At 44.1% G+C, this 21,468-nt stretch overlaps 1 protein-coding gene across 3 annotated transcripts; it reads right to left on the minus strand.

Annotated features, from left to right (window-relative positions):
- Positions 1-207: 207 nt before the first annotated feature.
- On the minus strand, positions 208-21,161 carry LOC135546525 (clathrin heavy chain 1-like). Of its 3 annotated transcripts, XM_064975023.1 has the most exons (32): positions 20,271-21,161; positions 19,215-19,422; positions 15,270-15,538; positions 14,829-14,990; positions 14,605-14,718; positions 14,301-14,474; positions 13,388-13,585; positions 13,004-13,204; positions 12,601-12,753; positions 12,342-12,464; positions 12,006-12,143; positions 11,740-11,904; positions 11,366-11,546; positions 11,058-11,221; positions 10,792-10,917; positions 10,523-10,665; positions 10,054-10,288; positions 9,836-9,958; positions 9,096-9,241; positions 8,758-8,941; positions 8,423-8,615; positions 7,575-7,732; positions 7,184-7,456; positions 6,854-7,021; positions 6,532-6,681; positions 6,212-6,343; positions 5,979-6,089; positions 5,153-5,323; positions 4,732-4,953; positions 4,040-4,060; positions 1,659-1,734; positions 1,258-1,495 (listed from the first exon to the last, which is right to left on the minus strand). In XM_064975023.1, the coding sequence occupies exons 1-32, from the start codon at positions 20,310-20,312 to the stop codon at positions 1,359-1,361; spliced, it is 5,061 nt and encodes a 1,686-aa protein (XP_064831095.1). In that variant the 5' UTR covers positions 20,313-21,161; the 3' UTR covers positions 1,258-1,358. The 3 variants fall into 3 exon arrangements, with proteins under 3 accessions (XP_064831093.1, XP_064831095.1, XP_064831096.1); XM_064975021.1 differs by lacking the exon at positions 4,040-4,060 and having other exon boundaries at positions 208-1,512; XM_064975024.1 differs by lacking the exon at positions 4,040-4,060.
- Positions 21,162-21,468: the final 307 nt, after the last annotated feature.

Raw genomic sequence — 21,468 nt, forward strand, 5'->3', positions numbered from 1 at the left:
ATTGGACTGTGCCTAACAGATTCCAGTCATACAGGACCCAATATTATTTTATCTACAGGATATCATTTTTATTTAGTCTTTTAAATGTCCCTTTCAGCATGGCTTTTATGACAATGTTTATTGTTAATATGCATGATAATAGAAAGGTATGTTCAAAGATTAGGATGACGCTTTACACACACAGCTCAAAAGCACTTTGGGAATACATCAAGGTAAATACAGGCTTTTATTTCAGACCATTCTCAACAAATCACTATGCTGTAGTACTGAGATCTAATTCTTCATAATAACCATTGAAATACATAACCTACAGGAGTGTTACTGATCTAAACAAGTTGACATTAGGACACCAAAAGGAGCCGGTCCTCCAATTCCTCCATTTGTTCTCAGAGCCAATCGCACTGACCGAACCAAACGTGACAGCGCTGTGGAGGACGACGAGTAGGATCGCCACTTTTTTTTTAAATGATCCTTCTTATGTACACACAAAAATATGGTGACCTAGAACACCACAACACCTGGCATACACAGACCTCAGCACAAGGAGGGTGATGAGTAAATACACATGTACGGGTCTGCAGTCAGCCTTCGATCGCCCCTGCATATACACAGACACAGTCTCACACACAAGCACTGTACACAGCAAAACAGGTCACCTAGATTAAAAACACACTGAGTCAACAAAGGAGGACTAACATCTACTGGGGTTGACTGGAGAGCCAGTATAGGCCGAGGGAGATTCAAATTCTTATTTAGATCATTAGAACACACACTCAGATACATACGTCTATGCATTTAAAACTCCATAAAGCTACACGCCTGTGCAGAATATACTATTGTTACTTAGTGTTGCTAGCTATAGTCATTGAAGTGGCAATATATGTTCAAATATTATGTAACCTTTTTTCAGAATATACAATAATGAAATGCATTATACAGACAATGTAAACTGTTCACACGTTCAGTACATCAAAATTAAGGGTTTCTATTAGTTTCTTCTCACGACAGTGCAAATCAGATGTTCCAACTACTTCAAAAAGGCTAACGGCTTCTTTCTAAGGTCCACTTAAATACATAACATAAACCTGTTAAAAAAAAAATCATTAAAAGGAAGTGTTCAGTAGTCATAAATATGGAATGTGGAAAACCAAGAAAAAAAGTAGTCCAATTTCTGTTCAAAAACAATACAAATAAAAAAGTAATTCATTGCAGTTAAGGGAGAACAGAATAAAAATAATTGAATGAGCACAGGTTTGCTTGATGTTTGTCTATTCTGTGAGTAGAAGAGCATGGTAGGCTGGTGAGGAACATAAGGAGAGAAACATATGACTTTGGGGTTGGGGTGGTGGGGTGGGCATTCACATGCCATAGCCAAAGCCAGGCTGGGGAGGCTGGCCGTAACCAGCGGGTGCTGCTGGGTAACTGTAACCTCCGTAGCCAGGCTGGGGGGGCACAGCCTGACCAGGGCCTGAAGTGAGCATGAGCTGGGGCGTGCCTGCAACACAGAGGACACTAGCATGAGATGCCAAAACTGCTGATACAAACACTCTAAAGGGTTAACATTACCGAGGTGCTAAAACTACAAAGCATAGCATAATAGGCCCCCGTTTAACATATTCAACCAATAGAGGGGCAGGGTTATGTAGAGGTCGTCGTACCATAAACAATGGGCTGGGACTCGGTGTTCTGCTCCTCCTGTTTCCTTAGTGACTCTGAGGCGTCAAGCTTGTCGACCTGAGAGGCAAGCAGAGAAGTGAGCATGTTAACCAGACACAACCAGCAAGGGGAGCTCTAATGAGATGCCCTTATAACTGACCTCTGGATTATTTCACTGGCTAGCCGATGGGACCATTCCTGACAGGCAGAGACGAATAAAGTCAAGATTAAAACAGGCTGCAAGAGACAGGCCATGCTACGGGTGTGGGAGTTTTTTTGTTGTTATCAGGCATTGTCACTAGTGGCTACTGGTGTTACTAGCTACCAATCTTGACAAGCATTAGGGTTGTAAATAAATCTAACTTCAGATTAGACACACAGCTAGGCCTAAACAAAAACAATGGTCCCACCATCCAGCCACCAGATGAATCTATTTCCATGTGTTTGGACTGTATGTAGAGAACCAAACCCATTTCAACAGCTCTAATATGGTCCAACGTCACAGAAACGGAACTACCAGGGATTACAAGCACTACCACAAATGCTAACAAGAAAACTTTCCCTACCATGAAGTAGAACAGATCCAACGAATCAACTGGAAACCACAATAAAAAAAAGCTCTAAATGGTAAGATTATATTTACATTAAATTGTCGACCAGCAAATATGGCAAATCTTTATCCTGTCGGTCCTCTTGATAAGTTGTTAAGCAGCTCAGAGCAGGAATTGTAAGACAAGATAAGACAATTCACAAGAAAAAGCGAGCAGCGTCTTGAATGTAAGTGAAACAACCAATTCATCCTGAAAATTCACAATATCACTTCTGGAAAACCATGATAAGGCAACTTGAGACAGTTACTTCTCTCCTGTCAGATCACAACGTAGGGTTCAGTTCTCTACATACTTGCTCTCTGGCAAAACAAAGTCAGTACGTTGTTTTAAGATACAGGTAAACAGGCTGTAGGCTCATTGAAGGGGAAAGAGACATGCTGAAGCGGCAGTTCGGTTCATTCGTCTGTTTAGAAGAGTGCATGAGAGGCAGAGAGCCACAGTGGGGGGAGTGAGAGGATGGAGGGATGGTTTGTACGGCCAGTCAAGGCGTCGCGAAGCAGGCACAGCCAACAACAATGTGTCCTAGCCTGTCCAAAGTGCTGCAAATGCTATGGAGGGTGAAATGCATGCTTGCCCTGAACACACTACAAGTTTGTAACACGCGTTCCACACCCTAAGCACACACAGTACCCCACACTTAAGTTCTGGAATAGAGAGCAGAGAGCAAATAGCAAAGAAACTACAATGCAACTAATAACAAATCAAAGGAAAAAAATTATAATAACATACAAAAAAAACATCTACATACTTGTTCCAATTTTTATTTAACTAGGCAAGTCAGTTAAGAACAATTTATTTACAATGACGGCCTACCCCGGGCAAACCCGGACGACGCTGGGCCAATTGTGCGCCGCCCCGTTGGGGCTCCCAATCACAGCCGGATGTGATTCAGCCTGGATCCGAACCAGGGACTGTAGTGACGCCTCTTGCACCAAGATGCAGTGCCTTAGACCACTGCGCCACTCAGGAGCAGGATATTTAACATTAAAAAGTTCAATTTTTTTTACTTTGCGAGTTAATTCCGTAAACAGTCATATAAGAAGGAACTCTGAAAGAATGGTCACTTCATCAATTTCCATACAGAGTATGTTCTACACTCCCACTTCACAGCAGTCTACAGCTGTTCATAGCCAAATGTGAGGCTACATAACTTCACTATAAGGACAACATTGAACAATTCAAATGTGGTCCCAGGGCTGTTTTAACATACATTTCATTACAAATCAAACCTCATTACCCTACCAAGGTTGATCACTAAATGGCAAGTGGTACAGATTCTCACAGACTCAAGCCAACAGCAGCTCAGTGATATTACAGACAGTGGTAGTTTCTCATTAGTATCTACAGGTTTAAGGGAGAGGATTGTCTGACTACAGTAGGTTATCCTTTCCTGTTCCTGGACAGTTACTGAGTTTGCTGGTTTATGTGGACAGCCGCAAAGGAATGGAACTAAACATCCCTCTGTTTGGGTGTTGCTGGGGTGAATGAGTTCCTGAATCCTGATTGGTCAGTCACTGATTCAACCCTGGAACAAAGAGCAATAGCTAACAGAGCCATTCCAAACCCCAGCATGCCCAGCAGCTCACCAAAGGCAGGGTGGGAGAGCCCCACTCCAGACGACTCTGGGTGGGTTGTCTAGGCAAGGTGTGGAGTCAGAAGCAGCAGTGACATGGGGAGGGGACAGACTCATGCAGTTTCCTCTAGTTTTACTCCTCCAAACTACAGACTACAGGGGGTCAAAAAGAATGACTGGAAATGGACTGGACTTTCACCTTTTCCTTAATCGCATCAACCTGAAAGGGAATTCAGAGAGGCAACTTAAGGAGAAAAGAAAACACTGAAACTCTCCCCCAACAGAGAGAACAAATGTGGAATCAGATCAACAAAGAAAACAGAAGAAAAATCACAGCGAGAGATGGAAATGAGCCACTTTTGATACAAACACAAGCTCTAGTACAATTGTTGATGTGGTACGTTTAAGTTAGAACTACAATATTTATCAGATATATTTTATAATCAGCAGATTTGTTTCTGAAATATCATTATATTAAGCTTAACATAACATGCATCATGTTTTACAAGAGCCCTCCCAGTAGACTCTACTACCATTTTGTTCCATCACAAGAACTGATAGTTCTGGTATTTCTTGCCATATGACAAATATGTGGCATTGGGAATACTAAGCAGTATGAATCTCCTGAACTTTTGTATGGAAAAGTAGCAGAGATAAAATCAAAAAGAAACATGATTACCGGTATCATGATCGAGATAAACAGAACAGGATGAGATCGGCTGAAGTTGTGGTTGTTTAAAATCTCCTAAAAGAAGGTGCACTCAAATTGCATCACCATGTTAACAGTACCTACTTTTCACTGGAGACACTGATAATCTGTAAGGGTTTAGGTCATGTATAAAATACTGTATGGGGTGAACTGCCACCCGAGGAGTGGCCAACCTAACCCACCTTGGAGAGGTACTCCCTCATGACCTGGATGAAGTAGGGCATGGAGAAGTCCATGATGTTGTGCCTCCAGGCCGTCTCCAGCACCACGTCAGGCCTCAGCAGGTCGTAGCAGGTGAAGAGGCAGGCGGCAAAGCACTCCTTCTTGTCCTCTTCCAGGAACCAGGCCAACAACTCCTCAGCCAGCTCCACGTCTTTTGACTCAGACGCATACTGCATGGCGTCCTACACACAAAACACCACAGACAGGCACATCAAAACAGGGGAGACACAAGGGGAGAGAATTCAGACAGTGACATATCTAAAAGCAATGATATGACTCACACATTTTACAAAAACAGCAGCAGCATGGGTATCTGTGTGAGCTGATGGTCACTGGTCTGTAGACAAAATATTAGTTAATATAAATTTGGAGAAGCTGGACCTTGTAGAGTTTGTCCTTCTTGCAGAGTTCCACGCTCTGCTTCCAGCGGTTGTTGCCTTTGAAGAGGTAGGCAGCGATCCTCCTGAACTCAATCAGCTCGTGCTTCTCCAGGCCCTGGGCCAGAGTGATGTTGTCAAAGTTGTCGTAGGCATCGATGGAGGCACGCAGGGCCTGGACAGGACAGAGGAGTAACAAGAGAGAAAGTCATTTGCATTTCGCACCAAAGTACGTTCATCTCTAGGAGACAGAACGAGTCTCCTTCTCGAGCGGTATGATGGCTGCGTGGTCCCATGGTGTTTATATTTGCAAACTATTGTTTGTACAGATGAACGTGGTACTTTTAGGTGTTTGGAAATTGCTCCCAAGAATGAACCAGACTTGTGGAGGTCTATATGGTTTTTTATGAAGTCTGATTTTCCCATGATGTCAAGGAGAGGCACTGAGTTTGAAGGTAGGCCTTAAAATAAATCCACAGGTACACCTCTAATTGACTCAAATGATGTCAATTAGCTCATCAGAAGCTTTTAAATCCATGACACAATTTTCTGGAATTTTCCAAGCTGTTTAAAGGCACAGTCTACTTAGTGTATGTAAACTTATGAACCACTGGAATTGTGAGACAGTGAATTATAAGTGAAATAATCTGTCTGAAAACAATTGTTGGAAAAATTACTTGTGTCAAGCACAAAGTAGATGTCCTAACCGACTTACCAAAACTATAGTTTGTTAATAAGAAATGTGTGGAGTGGTTGAAAAACAAGTTTTAAATGACTTCCAACTTCAACTGTACTTTTTCTTGCCACTCTATGTTAAAAGATCTTAGTACCGCATAGTCTTCCTCTGTGATGAAGAGGTTGTTAAGTGCTTCGTTGACACCTTTGTTGTTGTGGTTCTGCACTGACCGCAGGTATGGCTTGACCAGTGACAGCTGCTTGGTCTGGAGGTGGACAGAGAAAAGTTCAGTCAGTGGACAGTCAAGCAGGTCGTTCTGAATGCCAAATATTGACATACTTGATAGCTTTCAATCTATCTTGTATGGACACAGTAGCGTCCCAGTACCTTCATGAAGAAGTTGACAGCGCGGGTGTGGTCGAGTCGTGGTGATAACACTATGAGCAGGTCGTTCAGTAACAATGGTTTGAACTCCAGGTAGAACTGGATAGCCTTGTAGTATAACTCCACATTGGCCACCTAGTACAACAAAGAATCATACATTCAGCTGCAGGATGTGCATTTCTATTCAGTGACAAATACTTGGTCTAATACAATGACCATGGAATACATCTCAACCTTGAGTGACAAACACCAAATGTTTGCAAATCTAAAACATGAGATCAGGTTAATGCTGAGATTGGGTGTTGTTGCAGTCAGTCAGTTACCTTGGTGACGATGTCTTTGAACTGTCCTTCCTTCCAGGCATCGGAGGGGTGGCTCATCATGGTGATGATGGCATTGTCAAATTCCTCATACTTGTCATAGAGGAAGACCAGCTCCGCCCACAGGTGGGCCTGCTCTGCAGCCCTCAGGACCTGCAGACACGCATTAACATTATCTTCACCCACCCCAAAACAGCACACCGAGATAGTCACTGAATCTCTCACACACAAATAACATATGAACAAATAAAATAGGAAGACTATGCAGATCATTGGAATCCCCTTGCATATAGACATCTATCTGGCAGTGTTATTCCTCTCCCACCTTTGGAATGTTGACTCTGGACCAGAAGAGCTCCAGGTGCTCCCTCATCTTCTGGGGTTTGAACTTGGAGTAGAGGATGGCCAACTCGGTGAACATGCCCATGTGAGCCCGCTCCAGGCCCAGGGCTGCCTCCAGCATGGTGATCAGCTCCTCAAAGTAAGCACGGTCCTAGAGACAAACACAACCATGGCATCTTCAATCAACACAGGACCATTAAAAACACATTTATCACATGCTATGGTATGATGGGGCTAAAAACTCTTGCCTGAATAAGGCAATTGCTATGAGAGTGACTATTGGTAGTAATTGAACCAAATGGTAGTACCTTACCTGGTAGTAATTGATGAGCTCCTCCAGTTCATCAGCATGGACAACGATGTGCAGGCCACACATCTGGGCCAGGCGGAACTCTTTCCCATCCACACAGGCAAAGCACACCTCTTTCCAGGTGCGGGTGCTGTTGGCCTTACGGGCTCCGTCCACGGCGGCCTGGTACTCTCCCAGGTGGACCAGGGTGGACGCTAGCCGCCCGAAGTTGGACACATTGTTGTAGAGCAGCTTAGCCGCATCATACATCCTCTCATCATAACACCGGTCACCCACCTGGTATAGAGAAGGACAATAAGAAAACATATGATACTGGTCAGCAGTGATGGAGAGGGATGTGTCAGGTAAACCTGTGTGTGTGTGGCAGCGTGTGTATATCGTGTTTGGAGAGTACCTGTTGGATGTGGGCGTTGTTGGGTCCATTGATGAACTCCTCCAGTTCAGCCAGGCGGTTGGTCTTGGCCAGGGCAAAGATGAGCTCGGTCTCCACGTAGGACTCACGGGACTTCTTACGGGCCATCTGAAGGAACTTCACTAGGTCCTCCCAGTTACCTGAGGATAGTAGGGGAACACTAAGCCATTTTCCCCTTGCCTGGTTGCCATCTCTGTTCAGCTATTACATTCTACTCCTTGTACTCTGTCATTTGCCAGATACTGGTCTTTCTTCAATTCTGAACATACTATAATTTGAATCATGATTTGATCATGATTTGATAACCCTCACAGCTATCCTTACGCAAATATTGAAACTAACACCTTTTTCCTCTCTCAGATTGTGTTGGTGTCTGGTTGCTCGGTTTGGTTGCAACCATTTTGTTTCTCCAGACTAAACCAGTTGGTCAAAAGTTTAGCTCACACCAAAATTCTCAAACTAAAAACATACTGCAATTCCAGCCACAAGACATCTTAGCTTTGATTTTATGCCTCAAAATAAAACTTTCCTAGCTAACAGCTAAATGTTTGTTTTGAGGCTCCATATGTTGTCAAGGGAAATATGAATGATTTCCTACAACCAATGAGCAACATCGCCAGAAATTCAGCTGCATACTGAACGTTGAGATTGGAGAAAGGCCAGTCTCTTTGGCATATGACACAAAGAGTGGAACCAGAGACTGGTACCCAGACTACGTTACCCCCATTTAGATACAGCATGTGAATACCTTCACCTCAAATGGTAAGGCTACATTGAAAAATGTTGTTGCTCGTATGCTGGACATTACGTGGAGCAATGTTGTCTCTTACCGCTCTGGGCTGCAGCTTGGCCCACCTCCATGTAGGCAGAGGGGTCGTCAGCCTTGATGTAGGAGTCGATGGCCTCCTTCACCAGACCCTTCTGGAGCTGAGCCTTGGCCAGCTGGCTCCACACTGGAGGCTCATTGCAGCGCTCAGCAAACTCATAGGCCCGGTCCAGGTTCCCAATGTGCTCAATCAGAACCTAAAAACAGAGAATAATTGTCAAGTTCACCTCTTGATCTGTAGAATTCAAGCAGAACAGTAGCATTGTCCACAATGTGAATTGAACCGGCAACTGTTCGGTCAATGGTCCATTTCCCAGAGCAAAAGACTTGACCACTGACCTGCACGGCAGAGGTGTTGACGTCAAACTTCCTGAAGATGGCGAATGCCTCCTCAAAGAGCTCATTGCTGATGGCGATGTTAGCGATGTCAGGGGCGTCGTAGTTGTCCAGGCGGTTGATGTACTCCATTACACGGGTACGGTCTGCCTTGATGGCTGTTAGAATCAGCAGGTTCTGAAGGTTTCTGAATAAAAACACAAATGAATTCTGCTCAGCGTTGACAAAGTAAAACAAAAGTTTAACATTCCAAAGCTTCCCAATATTGAAAGAGCAGACACACAATGGACAGCTCAGTCTGCCAGTGAGCACAGATAGTAGAGCTTCAGTAGCCCTAGTACCTGTGTTCACTGAAGACTGAGTTATCCAGAACGATCTTCTCCAGCAGCTCAATGAGTTCGTTGGGGAGGTCTGCAGTCATGAAGGCCTTGACTGTGACTGAAACCTCCTCTGGGTCCTGGGTCTCAGACAGGGCAGTCTGAACAACCTGATAAAAGATAGAGACATAATCAACATCAATCATTACTCCAGAATGGAGGAAATATAGCCACTTGGAGCCAAAATGGGTCACAAATAACAATTTAACCATCATGAGAAATATGAGGAAAGTGTGGGTGGGGCATCGCAGTAGAGGTTGGGACAATGGTTTTCGTGAGGATGATGTTCTCGCCCCAATTTTGTGGTATCCAATTGGTAGTTACAGTCTTGTCTCATCACTGCAACTCCTGTACAGACTCGGGAGCGGCGAAGGTCGTGATTCCTCCGAAACACAACCCAACCCGGAAACCAGCCACACCAATGTGTAGGAGGAAACACTGTACACCTGGCAACTGTATCAGCATGCACTGTGCACGGCCCGCCACTGGAGTCACTAGTGTGCGATGGGACAAGGACATCCCAGGCCAAACCCTCCCCTAACCCGGACGAAGCTGGGCCAAATTGTGTGCCACGCCATGGATCTCCCAGTCGCAGCCGGCTGAACCCAGAATCTCGAGTGGCACTGCGATGCAGTGCCTTAGACCACTGCGCCACTCGGGAGCCCCGATGTTTGCATTTCTAACATGCAGGAACAGGTCCATACCTGGTCGATGAGGGGTCTTCTGAACGGGTTAGTCTCCAGCAGCACACTGGCCCACAGCTCAGGGTCTTTACGGCGAACCAGGTAGCGAGACAGACTCTTGAACAGAGAGTTCTCATTGCACACCTTTACAGGAAATGTAAGATGATCAGTATGAGGCCAAACATACGCAAACACTGCTAAATTACCATTACCATAATAAAACGTATTTCCCCACTCACATTAATGAGCTCCTGGTCACACTGTCCTCTCTCGTAGGCCACGCAGGCCAGGTGGGGATCCCTCTTCTCACAATATTTGCCCACCACGCGGCTGTCATAGAAGGTGTTCTCACGCAGGAAGCGCTCTGGGTTGTTGTTGCTGTCGATGTAGATCTTGGCCAGGGCATTGTGGGTCGCTGGCTCCTCACAGCCATCGTGGATACGGGCTTCCAGCCAGGGTAGGAGCAGCTTCAGCCTGGAGACAACACGCAGATACATTTTCAAGTTTCAGGCGCTCATAAACTAGACATATTTCCACTTTTAACTGGGTCAAACAGCACCACTTCATCCTACTTTTTCTTTCAGAAGTAATGTCACAATTAAATGCACTACAGCTGCAGTTGGTGACAAAAACAAGCCCTCGCAAGACAGGTCCCTTTAATATAAAGCCAGTCTGGGCTGAGACAAATCATGTTCCCATGCTCCTTACCTGTTCCTCTTCTCCACCTCAGCCACTAGTTCATCAGTGGAGAACTGTCCTTTCACCACCAGGATCAGGTTCTTAATCACATCCTCAGCACAGTCCACATCCAGCAGCCCTCCAATCACCACCGGCAGACGGCTGGGGTTCACCTGACATACACAAATATATATTTTAGTTACAGAACATTTATAAATCATACAATGGTAGTGACCCTTTAATTCCGTGTGAATAAAGAAGCTGTAAAGTCCTACACAGGTTGATAGGAGGTTGTATACCTTCTGCACATAGATCTCAATGTATTTCTGCAGGGTGTTGCGGTACAAGTAAAGGACCAGGTCGTGGACAAAGTCGAAGCGGTCACACACGATGATCAGGGGGAGCTGATCAGTCAGCTTAGCTTCCTGTGAAGAGGCAAGATTCATATCAGCTCACAGAATCAAACTAACATCCAGACCTGGCTTTCAGGGTAATTAACCAAATAAAGATCGAAGTATGCGGAGCTGTGATGTCATGTTGCAGTATGCCTCCTTTTCTCCCTTACCTTGAGGAAGTTCTTGACTCGTTCGGGGTCGTAGCAGTTGCTCTCTCTGCAGATCCTCTCCACCTCTTTGATCTGTCCCGTCTTACAGGCGGCCTGGATGTACTTGAAGTGGACCTCTGGGTCCTGGCTGAAGTTAACGATGGAACCCAGGAAGTAGAACAGACCTGGAATGAACAGAGACAGAACTTAGGCCCTTAACAGATCGAGCGAAATAAAGAACAACTGTGGTTGTTGAGACACTCATGACCATGTTCCATGCAGGTGAGGACAAGACTAGGTGGTTTGCCTCAAGTGTATGGTCTGCTTACCTTCAAAGCTCTTGAAGGACTCAAAGAGCTCGGTGAGGGAGTTGGTGGAGAGCTGCTCGTGGTACTTCGAGGCCACCTGGACACAGATCTGCAGGTTCTGACGGATGTTGGCCGACAGCATGGCCCGAAGACACTCCAGAGAGTCCTCCACTGACAGGGAGCCAAAAAAGTTCACCAGCCACTGTAGGACAGAATCAATATATATACACAGAGTCAGTGCACAGACAGAAGATGCACACATTAGTCAAGGTCAGATTTCTTAAGAGCAAAAAACAACAAGCGCACACACACCGCTCTCCAAGACTATGAACATTCTGGTCAAAGACATTCTATTCCACGCAGTGTGTGATTGTGTGTTAGATAGAGTCCTATACCTCAGGGTTGAGCAGGTGTGTGTGCACCACAGCCCGTTTGATGTCGTACAGGTCGGTGTAATGCTCCAGAGCCCTCTGCAGCAGGCCAGCCTTCTCACACAGCTGGGCAACGTGGGCACGGTCGTAGTGGGTGAACATCTGGTTGCCCAGGATTGCATCAGCCACCTGAAGTGGGGAAAAAAAAACAGCATTAATTTAAAATAGAGTCTACGAGTCAGTGGAACAAAAAAACATAAAATTGCTGTGGGTGTGATATGCATGTGTACCTGTGGGGCGTGGACCAGATTCATCTCCAGCAGGCGTGTCTGCAGAGGCCCCTCAGCAGGCCTGTTGTTCTTCAGGGCATCCAGGAGGAAGGAGGTACACTGCTGGATCAGGTTATACTCCATAAACACGTCAACGATCTGAACAGGGAGACAGACAATACATCAGCTACCACACATCATTCATGTTACTGTATACAGCCATCATTTGATACAGCCACCTCACAGAAAAGCAATGAACCCGGTTTTTTTCCATTCAGCAAATTTAAATCTAAAAAAAAATAGGACGATAAATTAATTCTTGAGGTGGGGAAGACATTTGGCCCTTTGCCCTCTGACCTGTGTGATGTCAGCCAGCGGCTCCTCGTCCTGCACCAGCATCTGGGAGAACTGCAGGCCTTGTTCTGGACTGATTCTCATCACGTTCCTCAGCAGGAACATCCAGTCTGGGGTGTAACCCACCTAGAGTGAAAATACGGAAAACATATACGTATAGTTGAACACAATCTAATTTGACCATATTACAGAACTCCATTTTGTGTCAAGTCAAATGTTATATTGGACAGGTCTAGTAGATAAAAATAGAAACACCACTAACCTTTTTGGCGTAGAGGACAATTTTCTGGAACTGTCCGGTCTCAGCGAAGCACTGGATGACCTTGTTGGGCACGTTGGCCCTGAGGTAGACGCTGAGGGCCAGAGTGGGGTCCACTGACTTCACCAGGTCCCCCAGCTCCTCAGAACACTCCAGCTGTAGAAGAATACATGCAATGTTCATTCATTGAGACACCTCACAACAAGCTGTGAATTCCTAACCATCACTGTTTCTAAACGAGTCCTAGCCAGCCCAATAGTTACAGGCATATTTGAACAGACCAGTGCTAAATGTTGAGCAGCACATAATTGGAACATAAAACTGTAAAGCTCAATGTTGAACATCCGCACTTAACAGTGAACAAAGCTATAGTATCAGTTTATTATGATAACTATGTTTTCCTTGCCTTGTCCTCTTTCAGCCATTTCTCCAGCAGCTGCTTGCGTCCCTGCTGTAAGACGGGCCTGCACAGCTCCAGGGACTCAAACTTGTTGAGCTGGCCCTGGTCCAGCAGGATGCCAAAGTACTGCAGCAGGGGAGAGGTCTGTCCCGGCTGGGCTGGCACACTCTGGAACTTACGGATGGTGTCTGGGGTACGCAGGATACCCTGGGGAGGAGGAAAGGTGCGAAAAATGCAAGATGACATTTTAAAAAGTGTGATAATGATAAAAGACAGAACGAGTAGAGAAAAGAAAACATCCACAAGACAGAAATGTGTTTTGCAGACAAAATATCATCCCACAGATAGCGATTACGTCATTGTTCGGGTGTTTTGGTGCATTGGCAGTACCTTGGGAGCATTGGCGGCCACCTTGGCAGCCTCAGAATAGTTCCCTGCAGCGAACAGGGTGTTGAACTTGCGGGCGAACAGCTCCTCTGCCCCGGCCAGGTTGTTGCGCACGGCCATACGCAGGGCCAGGTCTGGGTTCTGGAGCACGTTGGTGATGTAGGGGATGATGTTCTCCTCCTCCACACACACAGACAACACCTGGACAAACGCATTAACACACAGACAGGGTTAGACTCCACTCCTATACAGACATGAAGATATGTGTACTATTACATTAGTTTATAAGTGGAGACAATTGTAACAAAAATGGTATATCATTCCTTTGTTAAACTCATATTTATTCCAAATTGAATTGACTGTGTAAAAAAACAAATTGCTGCTGGAATAGAGAATGGTATTTGTGAATTAGGCTTGGTAGATTCATGAAGTACACAGATGGCCATCCCCATGGAGCAGTGTGTGTGTGTGTCTGTTTGATACATAAAGATGTAAAGGAGCAGCAGACTTGGAGGGTTAGCGAGCCAGGAGCTTTAAGGAGATTAGGACGCCTGAGGGGACTTCCAACTGCGTTACACATGGTGCTCACTGCTGAGGCTTCCCTCAGCCAAGGTCACCAAGTGACACACACATCAATCATACTCTTAAGAGACAAAAGCACACTGCCACACAATTTCTAACACACACTGTTTAATAAATGGGACTCTCAAGCCATCACACAGGTATTTGTGATTTCTGAGGAGAGCTGGAGCAGTGGGCTCTACAGACATGGATCAGCTTTCCATCCTCCTGAATATTTAATGGTTGTGCGTGTTTTGGATAGGAAACTCATTGATCAGCTCACTGGTATTTGGTTACTCCCGATAAAAGGACTAACACACACCCCTTCACTCCTGGCTACCCAGTGGAGACTTACCTGTCCTTTCCTGTTGACTCCAATGATGCCAGCGGTTGGTTCATGTGGGGCTGTAACAAAGATGGTCTCCCCGCTGATCCTGTTCATGTAAATACAGGTGCCAGTCTCCAGGTCATACAGGTGGATGTAGCCATATTTGGTGATGAGAAAGACAACATCCTGCTTAGAGCTGATCTAGAGGACAGAGAGCAGGGACACACGGCTTCAGTAGCTGTATCATAGCGGGTATTAATGCTGAGGCCCTGCATGTCTGTATGGAATAGGTATGAGTGCTTGTCAGTCTACCGTGAAGTGGTTCCAGTACCTGCATAGCTACAGGGAAGTCATTCTGGGCCTCAGGAGGGAAGAACACGTCCACTGCCTTCTTTGGAAACGGCTGATTGCCTGTTGGTGGGGTTCCCACTTCAATTATGTGTAACTAGGAAAGCAAAAACATATTCAGAAGAAAAACAACATCTCCCGTTCTTCTCCCCCCCCATTAAATTACAGCACTTGCTGACTATTCCATGTCCATGCTGAGAGTCCTACCTTTCCTCCAGCTTGCCCTCGGACAGCGAAGCAGAACAGTGTGGATTCCTCTGTGTTGCCCTCCATTTTGAACTGGGCAAAGCCTGCGGCGTGGCCCTCAATGGGCTGGGACACCTTCCTGTCCACAGAGTACAGCTGCATGGCTCCCACCACACGGTTTTGCTAAAATCAGGGAAACACATACTGTATAAGAGCTCGTCTTACAGCAGTCTTTTCCAGTGGTAAATAAACCTTCTGGGCAGAACATTTCATGATGATGTTCAAGCTTCAATACAGTTAAAAAGCAAGAGATTAGCCTCTATCAGGTCAGTGTATTGCTGTACAGAAGAGTGGACACTCACAAGGATTAACTGATTAATTTAAAAAAAATGCAAGTCACTTTACAGTAGATTACAGCTAGTGTCAACCAGAAATACAATATAATTCCTTCTATTTCAGTACCTGTGCTGAAATCCCAATGAGAAGCAGCCATTTCTGTTTGGCGTCGGTGCGGTAGTTGATGATTTGACAGCCTGCAAGGCTGGAGTGTCGGTCAAAGACTTTGGCTGGCTGGGAGTCTCCCTCCATGCTCCAATGGTAGACGGCGTTGTCTGTGACAAGTGCTACAGTGTTGAGGGAGATCCACTTCCAGAAAGTAACATCATCAGTCATGGTGTGAGCCTTCATCTTGCTCTTCATCTCAATGTTGAAAATCTGGAGGGTTTTTGCAGCTGAAAATTCATACAGAAAAAGGTATGATGATATAGCACTTGCCTAGTTAAATAAAATAAATAAACACCATCACCACTAACTAATGTCATCTACTAATCCCCACACACAAACATTAGACTATAGGGAAAATTAAAATACTGTAATAGCAAATTCAGCTTGATTTAGAAATATTGGTAGTCATTGGTAGTAAATGACCATACAAAACAGCACTTGCAATGTAGAAAGCAAGACCACAGCGGACAACCAATAACATGGTCAGATCTGCATTCAGTTATGAAAACACTCAATACAAAAAGGCAGAAGACACTGACCAATCCAGATGAGGCTAATAAGCAACAACCTCTTGGGACTGGGTGAATTGACAACTTACAAACAAGTGCCTTCAGAAAGTTCATACCCCATGACTTATTCCAACATTTTGTTGTGATACAACCTGAATAATTCAAAATGGGTTAAATAGATTTATCAACCATCTACGCACAACACCACATAAAGTGAAAACGTGGGTTATTGAAATGTTGCAAATTTACTGAAAATGAAATACAGAAATGTCTCTTTTACATAAGCATTCACACTCCTGAGTCAATACTTTGTAGAAGTGCCTTTGGCAGCAATTACAGCTTTGAGTAGTCTTGGGTATGTCTATCAGCTTTGGACATCTGGATTTGGGGATTTTCTCCCATTCTTCCTTGCAGATTTCCTCAAGCTGTTAAGTTAGACGTGGATCAGCAGTGAAGTCAAGTCTTTCCACAGAGTCTCAATGGGATTCAAGTCTGGGCATTGGCTGGGCCACTCAAGACCTTTTACATTCGCGTTCTGAAGCCATTCCAGCATTGCTTTGGTTGTATGCTTGGGGTCATTGTTCTGTTGGAACATAAATCCTGTCACAAGTCAAGTCATTTGTACTCTGAAGCAGGTTCTCGTCAAGGACTTGCCTGTATTTTGCTTCATTCATTGTTCCCCCTTTACCAGTCTCCCAGTCGACTGAAAAGCATCCCCATAGCATGATGCTGCCACCACCATGCTTCAGGTAGGGATGGTGTTAGACAGGTGATGAGCTGTGCCTGGGTTTCTCCAGACATAGCACTCTGCATTCAGGCCAGAGTATCTCATCAGACCACAGAATCTTTTGCCTTATGCTCTGTCTTTCACGTGCCTTTTTGCAAACTCCAGGCGCGAGGTCATGTGTGTTCCTCAGGAGTGGCTTCTGTCCGGCCACACTCCCTTAAAGCCTAGATCGGTGAAGTGCTGTAGACTTGTCCTTCTGGCAGCTTCTCCCATCTCAGCCAAGGAACTATGTAGTTCTGTCAGAGTGGTCATTGGGTTCTTAGTCACCTCCCTGACCAAGGTCCTTTCCCGGTTGCTCAGACGGCCAGCTCTAGGCAGTGTGGGTAGTTCCATATTTTTTTCCATTTCCCAATGATGGCGACCACTGTGCTCTCGGAAACTTTAAACATTCTAGAAATAGTTTTATACCTTTCCCCAGATATATTCCTCATAACAATTCTCTCAGACTTCATTATATAGTTTCTGCTCTGACATGCACTGTCAACTGTGGGACCTTACACAGGTGTTTTTCTAAATCATGCCAAAACAATTGAATTTGCCAAAAGTGGACCAATCAAGTTGTAGTGACATCAAAGATGATCAAAATAAGTTGGATGCACCCGAGCTCAATTTCGAGTGTTACAGCAAAGGGGTGTGAATACTTATGTAAATTAGATTTCAGTATTTTATTTTCAATCAATTTGTAAGCATTTCCAAAAACGTGTTTTCACTTTGTAATTATGGGGTATCAACACATTTTTTAAAATCAATTTTGAATTCAGGCTTTAACAACGAAAGCCAGAGGCTGTATAAGGCCCTTCTACTCAAGTTCTAACGTATCTGCTTAGTCATAAGTCATCTTCAGGGGTGTGAATCTGAAGTTCAAGCAGCTCAACAGGATTCCTAACCCACTATTAATCCTGAGATGAATGAAGGAGTTTGGGTTGGGTCTGAATGCAGATTAACGCAAGACCACAAAGCACAAACAGATGTGATGAGGTACGAGAAGCGTCTTGGGATGCATCGACTGACACCAATTTAATTTCAGGCTTATTATTGGAGCAATGAAAGAGTTTCCTAGTCATTCATTTCTTGTGGCTGTAGCCTATGATGAACCTGCTATAGTTCTCACATGTTACCATCGAAAAGCACAGCCCACAGTACCAGTCAAAGGTTTGTGCAAAGCTGTCGTCAAAGCAAAGGGTGGCTACTTTGAAGAATCTCAAATCTATTTTGATTTGTTTAACACTTTTGGTTACTACATGATTCCATGCGTGTCATTTCATAGTTTTGATGTCTTCACTATAATTCTACAATGTAGAAAATAGCAAAAATAAATTTAAACCCTTGAATGAGTAGCTGGTACTGTTGGTCTATAGGCCTACGTTTCCTGTTGTAGTCCAGGTGTTTTAAGATTACACAAGTCACAGAGATTAAAAAAATATATAAAAAAAACAGGTTAGCCCATCTAATGCAGAGATGACACATTTCATCACTTATCTTGCCTGACAAGTAAACAATTAAAATATAATACATTATAGGCTACATAAAGACCAATATACAGGGGCGGGGTGCAAATCAACATGAATCAATCAACACAAAAATACAAATGAAATTGGCTACCATAGTCTAGCATTGAAATAAATATTGCATTGCATATCTGATTTTCCTGTAGTCTAATAATATGCAGGATCTGCAATACATTTGGTCTCTGAATGCAAGTCTCTCTTACACTGCAGTCAAGGACGCACTGACAAAACCATGCAAACCATGACGACTTTGGCCTATAGGCCAAGACCAGCTCTCAAACTGGATATAGTTATAATAGGTGCATGAATAACAAATTATCCCAAGGATCTTGCTTCAGAGGAATATTTCACCATCTCAGCCTGTGCAAGCCTTGATCTCTAGGCCATTGAGACAGTAGTGTGCAATGTGCCATAATGGGGACTTGTCGGTATAAAAAGTTGCACATGGCATACTCACAGACGTTTTACATCAGGGATTTTTCCCTCTACCCTAGAGGTCTTGATGAACTTCCTTGTATTTCCATATTCTGTTTGTCATTTATCCTATATTCTCCCGCTCTTTAAAATCATCCCCCCTTGTGCTTCCATTCCACTTTCTAACACTCCTTCCTATGTAAACAGTACATAACACAGTACTGGACAGACATTCCAACACAGTGCAAACATGATTACAACTTCCACAACTCATGATATATAAAATCCAACTCACCGTCTGCAAACATATAAGAAAGCATTAAGAAACGAAAAGAGCAAAAACAAGCAAAAATAGACAAGCATTCATGAATGTATGACAATTTTATCAGTGTACAATGGAGTTACTTTATTTCAAATTGGACTATAAATTGTAAATTACAAGCAGTTTTTACTACAGGCCTGTATATGGTCATTAACACGCAGAGCAGAATGTGACAGGTCTAGATCAATAACTTGCTGACAAAAATTAAGACAGCAACACACAGGGAAATGATGGTCAACAGCAATCAAAGTTGTAGTTAACCACTTAGTTTGGGTGAATTAAATTGTTAAAAACACAGCCTCTGTACATATTAGTTTAGTCAAAGGAAACAGTTCAGGGGGTGGGGTAAGTGGAAGTACTTACCTTTGAGGGCAATAACTTTGCTAGCAGGGTTCATGATGGCGCTATCTGCAGAGATGGGTCTACGGATGGGAGTGTTGGGGTCAGCCATATCAATGATGACCACCTGTGCCTGCTCGCCCACCTTCTCTCTTATACAGATGAACTTATCAGACTCCATAGTCAGGGTGCTGAATCCAATGTTAGCTGGGTTGATCCCCAGGTTCTGGAGCTAAGGGAAATATAATTACATTTTTTGAATGGTTTATTGAAAAAACAATTGCTAGCATGACTGTGTTGCAGAGGTGGCTCTGTGAACAATGCTTGCATGATGAGTGAGTAATCTTGTCTGAGACCTGAACGTGTTGGCTCCTGTCCTGGAACTAATGCCTTAGCTTTAGTTCAGTGGGCTAACTGGCCTCAAGGCCCATGCACAGGCTCATTGATTAAGATGTTATGTTGATGATTCGTGATGTAGTTAGCCATTTATAAAAACTCAAACACATGACCCTTTTATCATCCTATAGCCATATAACTAGCTACATCCAAATAAATAATACTAGTACTAACTAGCTAGCTGTGCTGTTTTGACCAGCATAGAACTACTGTCTGTTGATTAAGCCAATTTAACTCAACACCTGCCTTACCTGAATGAAGGTCCAAGGTAATCTAAGATCAGTGTCAGACTAGCAGACATAGATAAATACATCTAGCGGCTATTGAACGGACTGTCACGCAGAAACATCGTTCGAGTTAAGTAGCTAGCCATTAAATATGTGAGTTAACAGGCCAATACAAATAGTAGCGGTCATAGGAAAGCAGGTTGTTAACGTTACGTTTGATGGCAACCCTAAAGTTAACTAGCTAGCTGATAACCTGCTAGCGAAAAGACTACCACAGTGTAACATTGCATGGCAACGGTGGAAGAGAGGTCATTCATTTCAGTGCAGGTGTTGGACAGCTAGCTACAGTTAGCTTGTTAGCGAAAATCATCAAGCAGTCGAGAAAAATCTGGTGGTGTGTAGCGCGATAGCTACGCTACCTGGTCACGACTAGTATTTAACTATATTGTTTTCATACCTGCAGGTGCTCCTGGAAGCGGATCGGTAGTATTTGTGCCATTGCGGGTTTTTCTTTGCTTTTACGGTGTCCTGAAATTCTAGCTAAGCCGCTACGATAGCTGGCTAGGTTAGCACTGTGCTAGCTACGACCTCCTCACTCACTGATTCTTAAATCGTAGTCAGACAGTGAATCTTTACGTCCAATCAATGTGATATTTTGTATATTTTCTTAGTCGTGATTCCAAAATCGTATGTCAAGTGTAGCCGCCGGATGTTTGTGCGTTTTCTCCACTGCCTGAATGGATGGCAGTGGCTTTAGCACTGATCTCAGTCCAAACCTGCAATGGCGGCGGAAACGACTCAGAATCAGAGATGGAAGAGGAAGCGAGATATCCCACTCCAAGTGTTTTGTTTATACGGTCAATGAACTAAACCGACAAGACCAAGCTGCTGTCGCATTGAGAACCACCCCTTAAGTAAACCGGAATTGTGAAACATTTTCAGAGTTAAACGGCCTGAGTAAATCATCTTCATTTGCCACCAGCTTTGTCAGAATGTTCTCAATCCGGAAGCAGCTGGGGATATCTCGGGAAGGACATCCCAACATGATCGTTCCATCTGTGATTTCATCTTTGCTTTCGACATGGAACGGTCAAAAACACACTTTAATGTGTATAATTGGCCAAACACTTATTGACTCTTATTTTACAATGAGTTCCAATCTTTGTTACGTCATTCGCTCTTTTACATCAGTTCCGGATTAATCACGCTTCAGACAGGCAGCTGATTTTGAACGCCCCCTCTGCGTTGATGTGTTTCAATATCGTGTCTGTCACAGGGTCTCAGCTCTAGAATGACTGATTTGTCATTAAATAAATTCGAAACATAGAATAGCACCTGTCATGCATGCTACTGTCCATAATGTCCTGTAGTACTGTCCCATGCAGATCCTTTCTGAATTATTGTATAATTTTGTGGATAGCCTACCATTTGATCCCAGTAAATGCAAAGTGGGATCCTACCCTAACCATAAATCTAACCCTGACCAACGTTTTAGTTGGGTTGTCCCAAGCATCCCACTTTAATAGCAAAAACAGTTTGATCCAGCACTCTAGAATGAACATCAACCAGAAAAACGGTCTTAAACCCCCAAGCCCTATCCTGTTGAGTCATATTGAAATACAGTTTCAAAATTAATACATACTTTCTTAATTATT

This window comes from Oncorhynchus masou, chromosome 9 (assembly GCF_036934945.1).
Source record: "Oncorhynchus masou masou isolate Uvic2021 chromosome 9, UVic_Omas_1.1, whole genome shotgun sequence".
Lineage (NCBI taxonomy): Eukaryota > Metazoa > Chordata > Actinopteri > Salmoniformes > Salmonidae > Oncorhynchus > Oncorhynchus masou.

Coding starts and splice junctions, on each gene's coding strand:
- LOC135546525 (XM_064975021.1), bottom strand. CDS start 20,312: ATGGCACAAATACTACCGATCCGCTTCCAGGAGCACCTGCAG. Junction 11,905..12,005: donor ATCTGGTCCACGCCCCACAG/GTACACATGCAT, acceptor TCCCCACTTCAG/GTGGCTGATGCAATCCTGGG. Junction 1,513..1,658: donor GTCCCAGCCCATTGTTTATG/GTACGACGACCT, acceptor ATCTCATGCTAG/TGTCCTCTGTGTTGCAGGCA.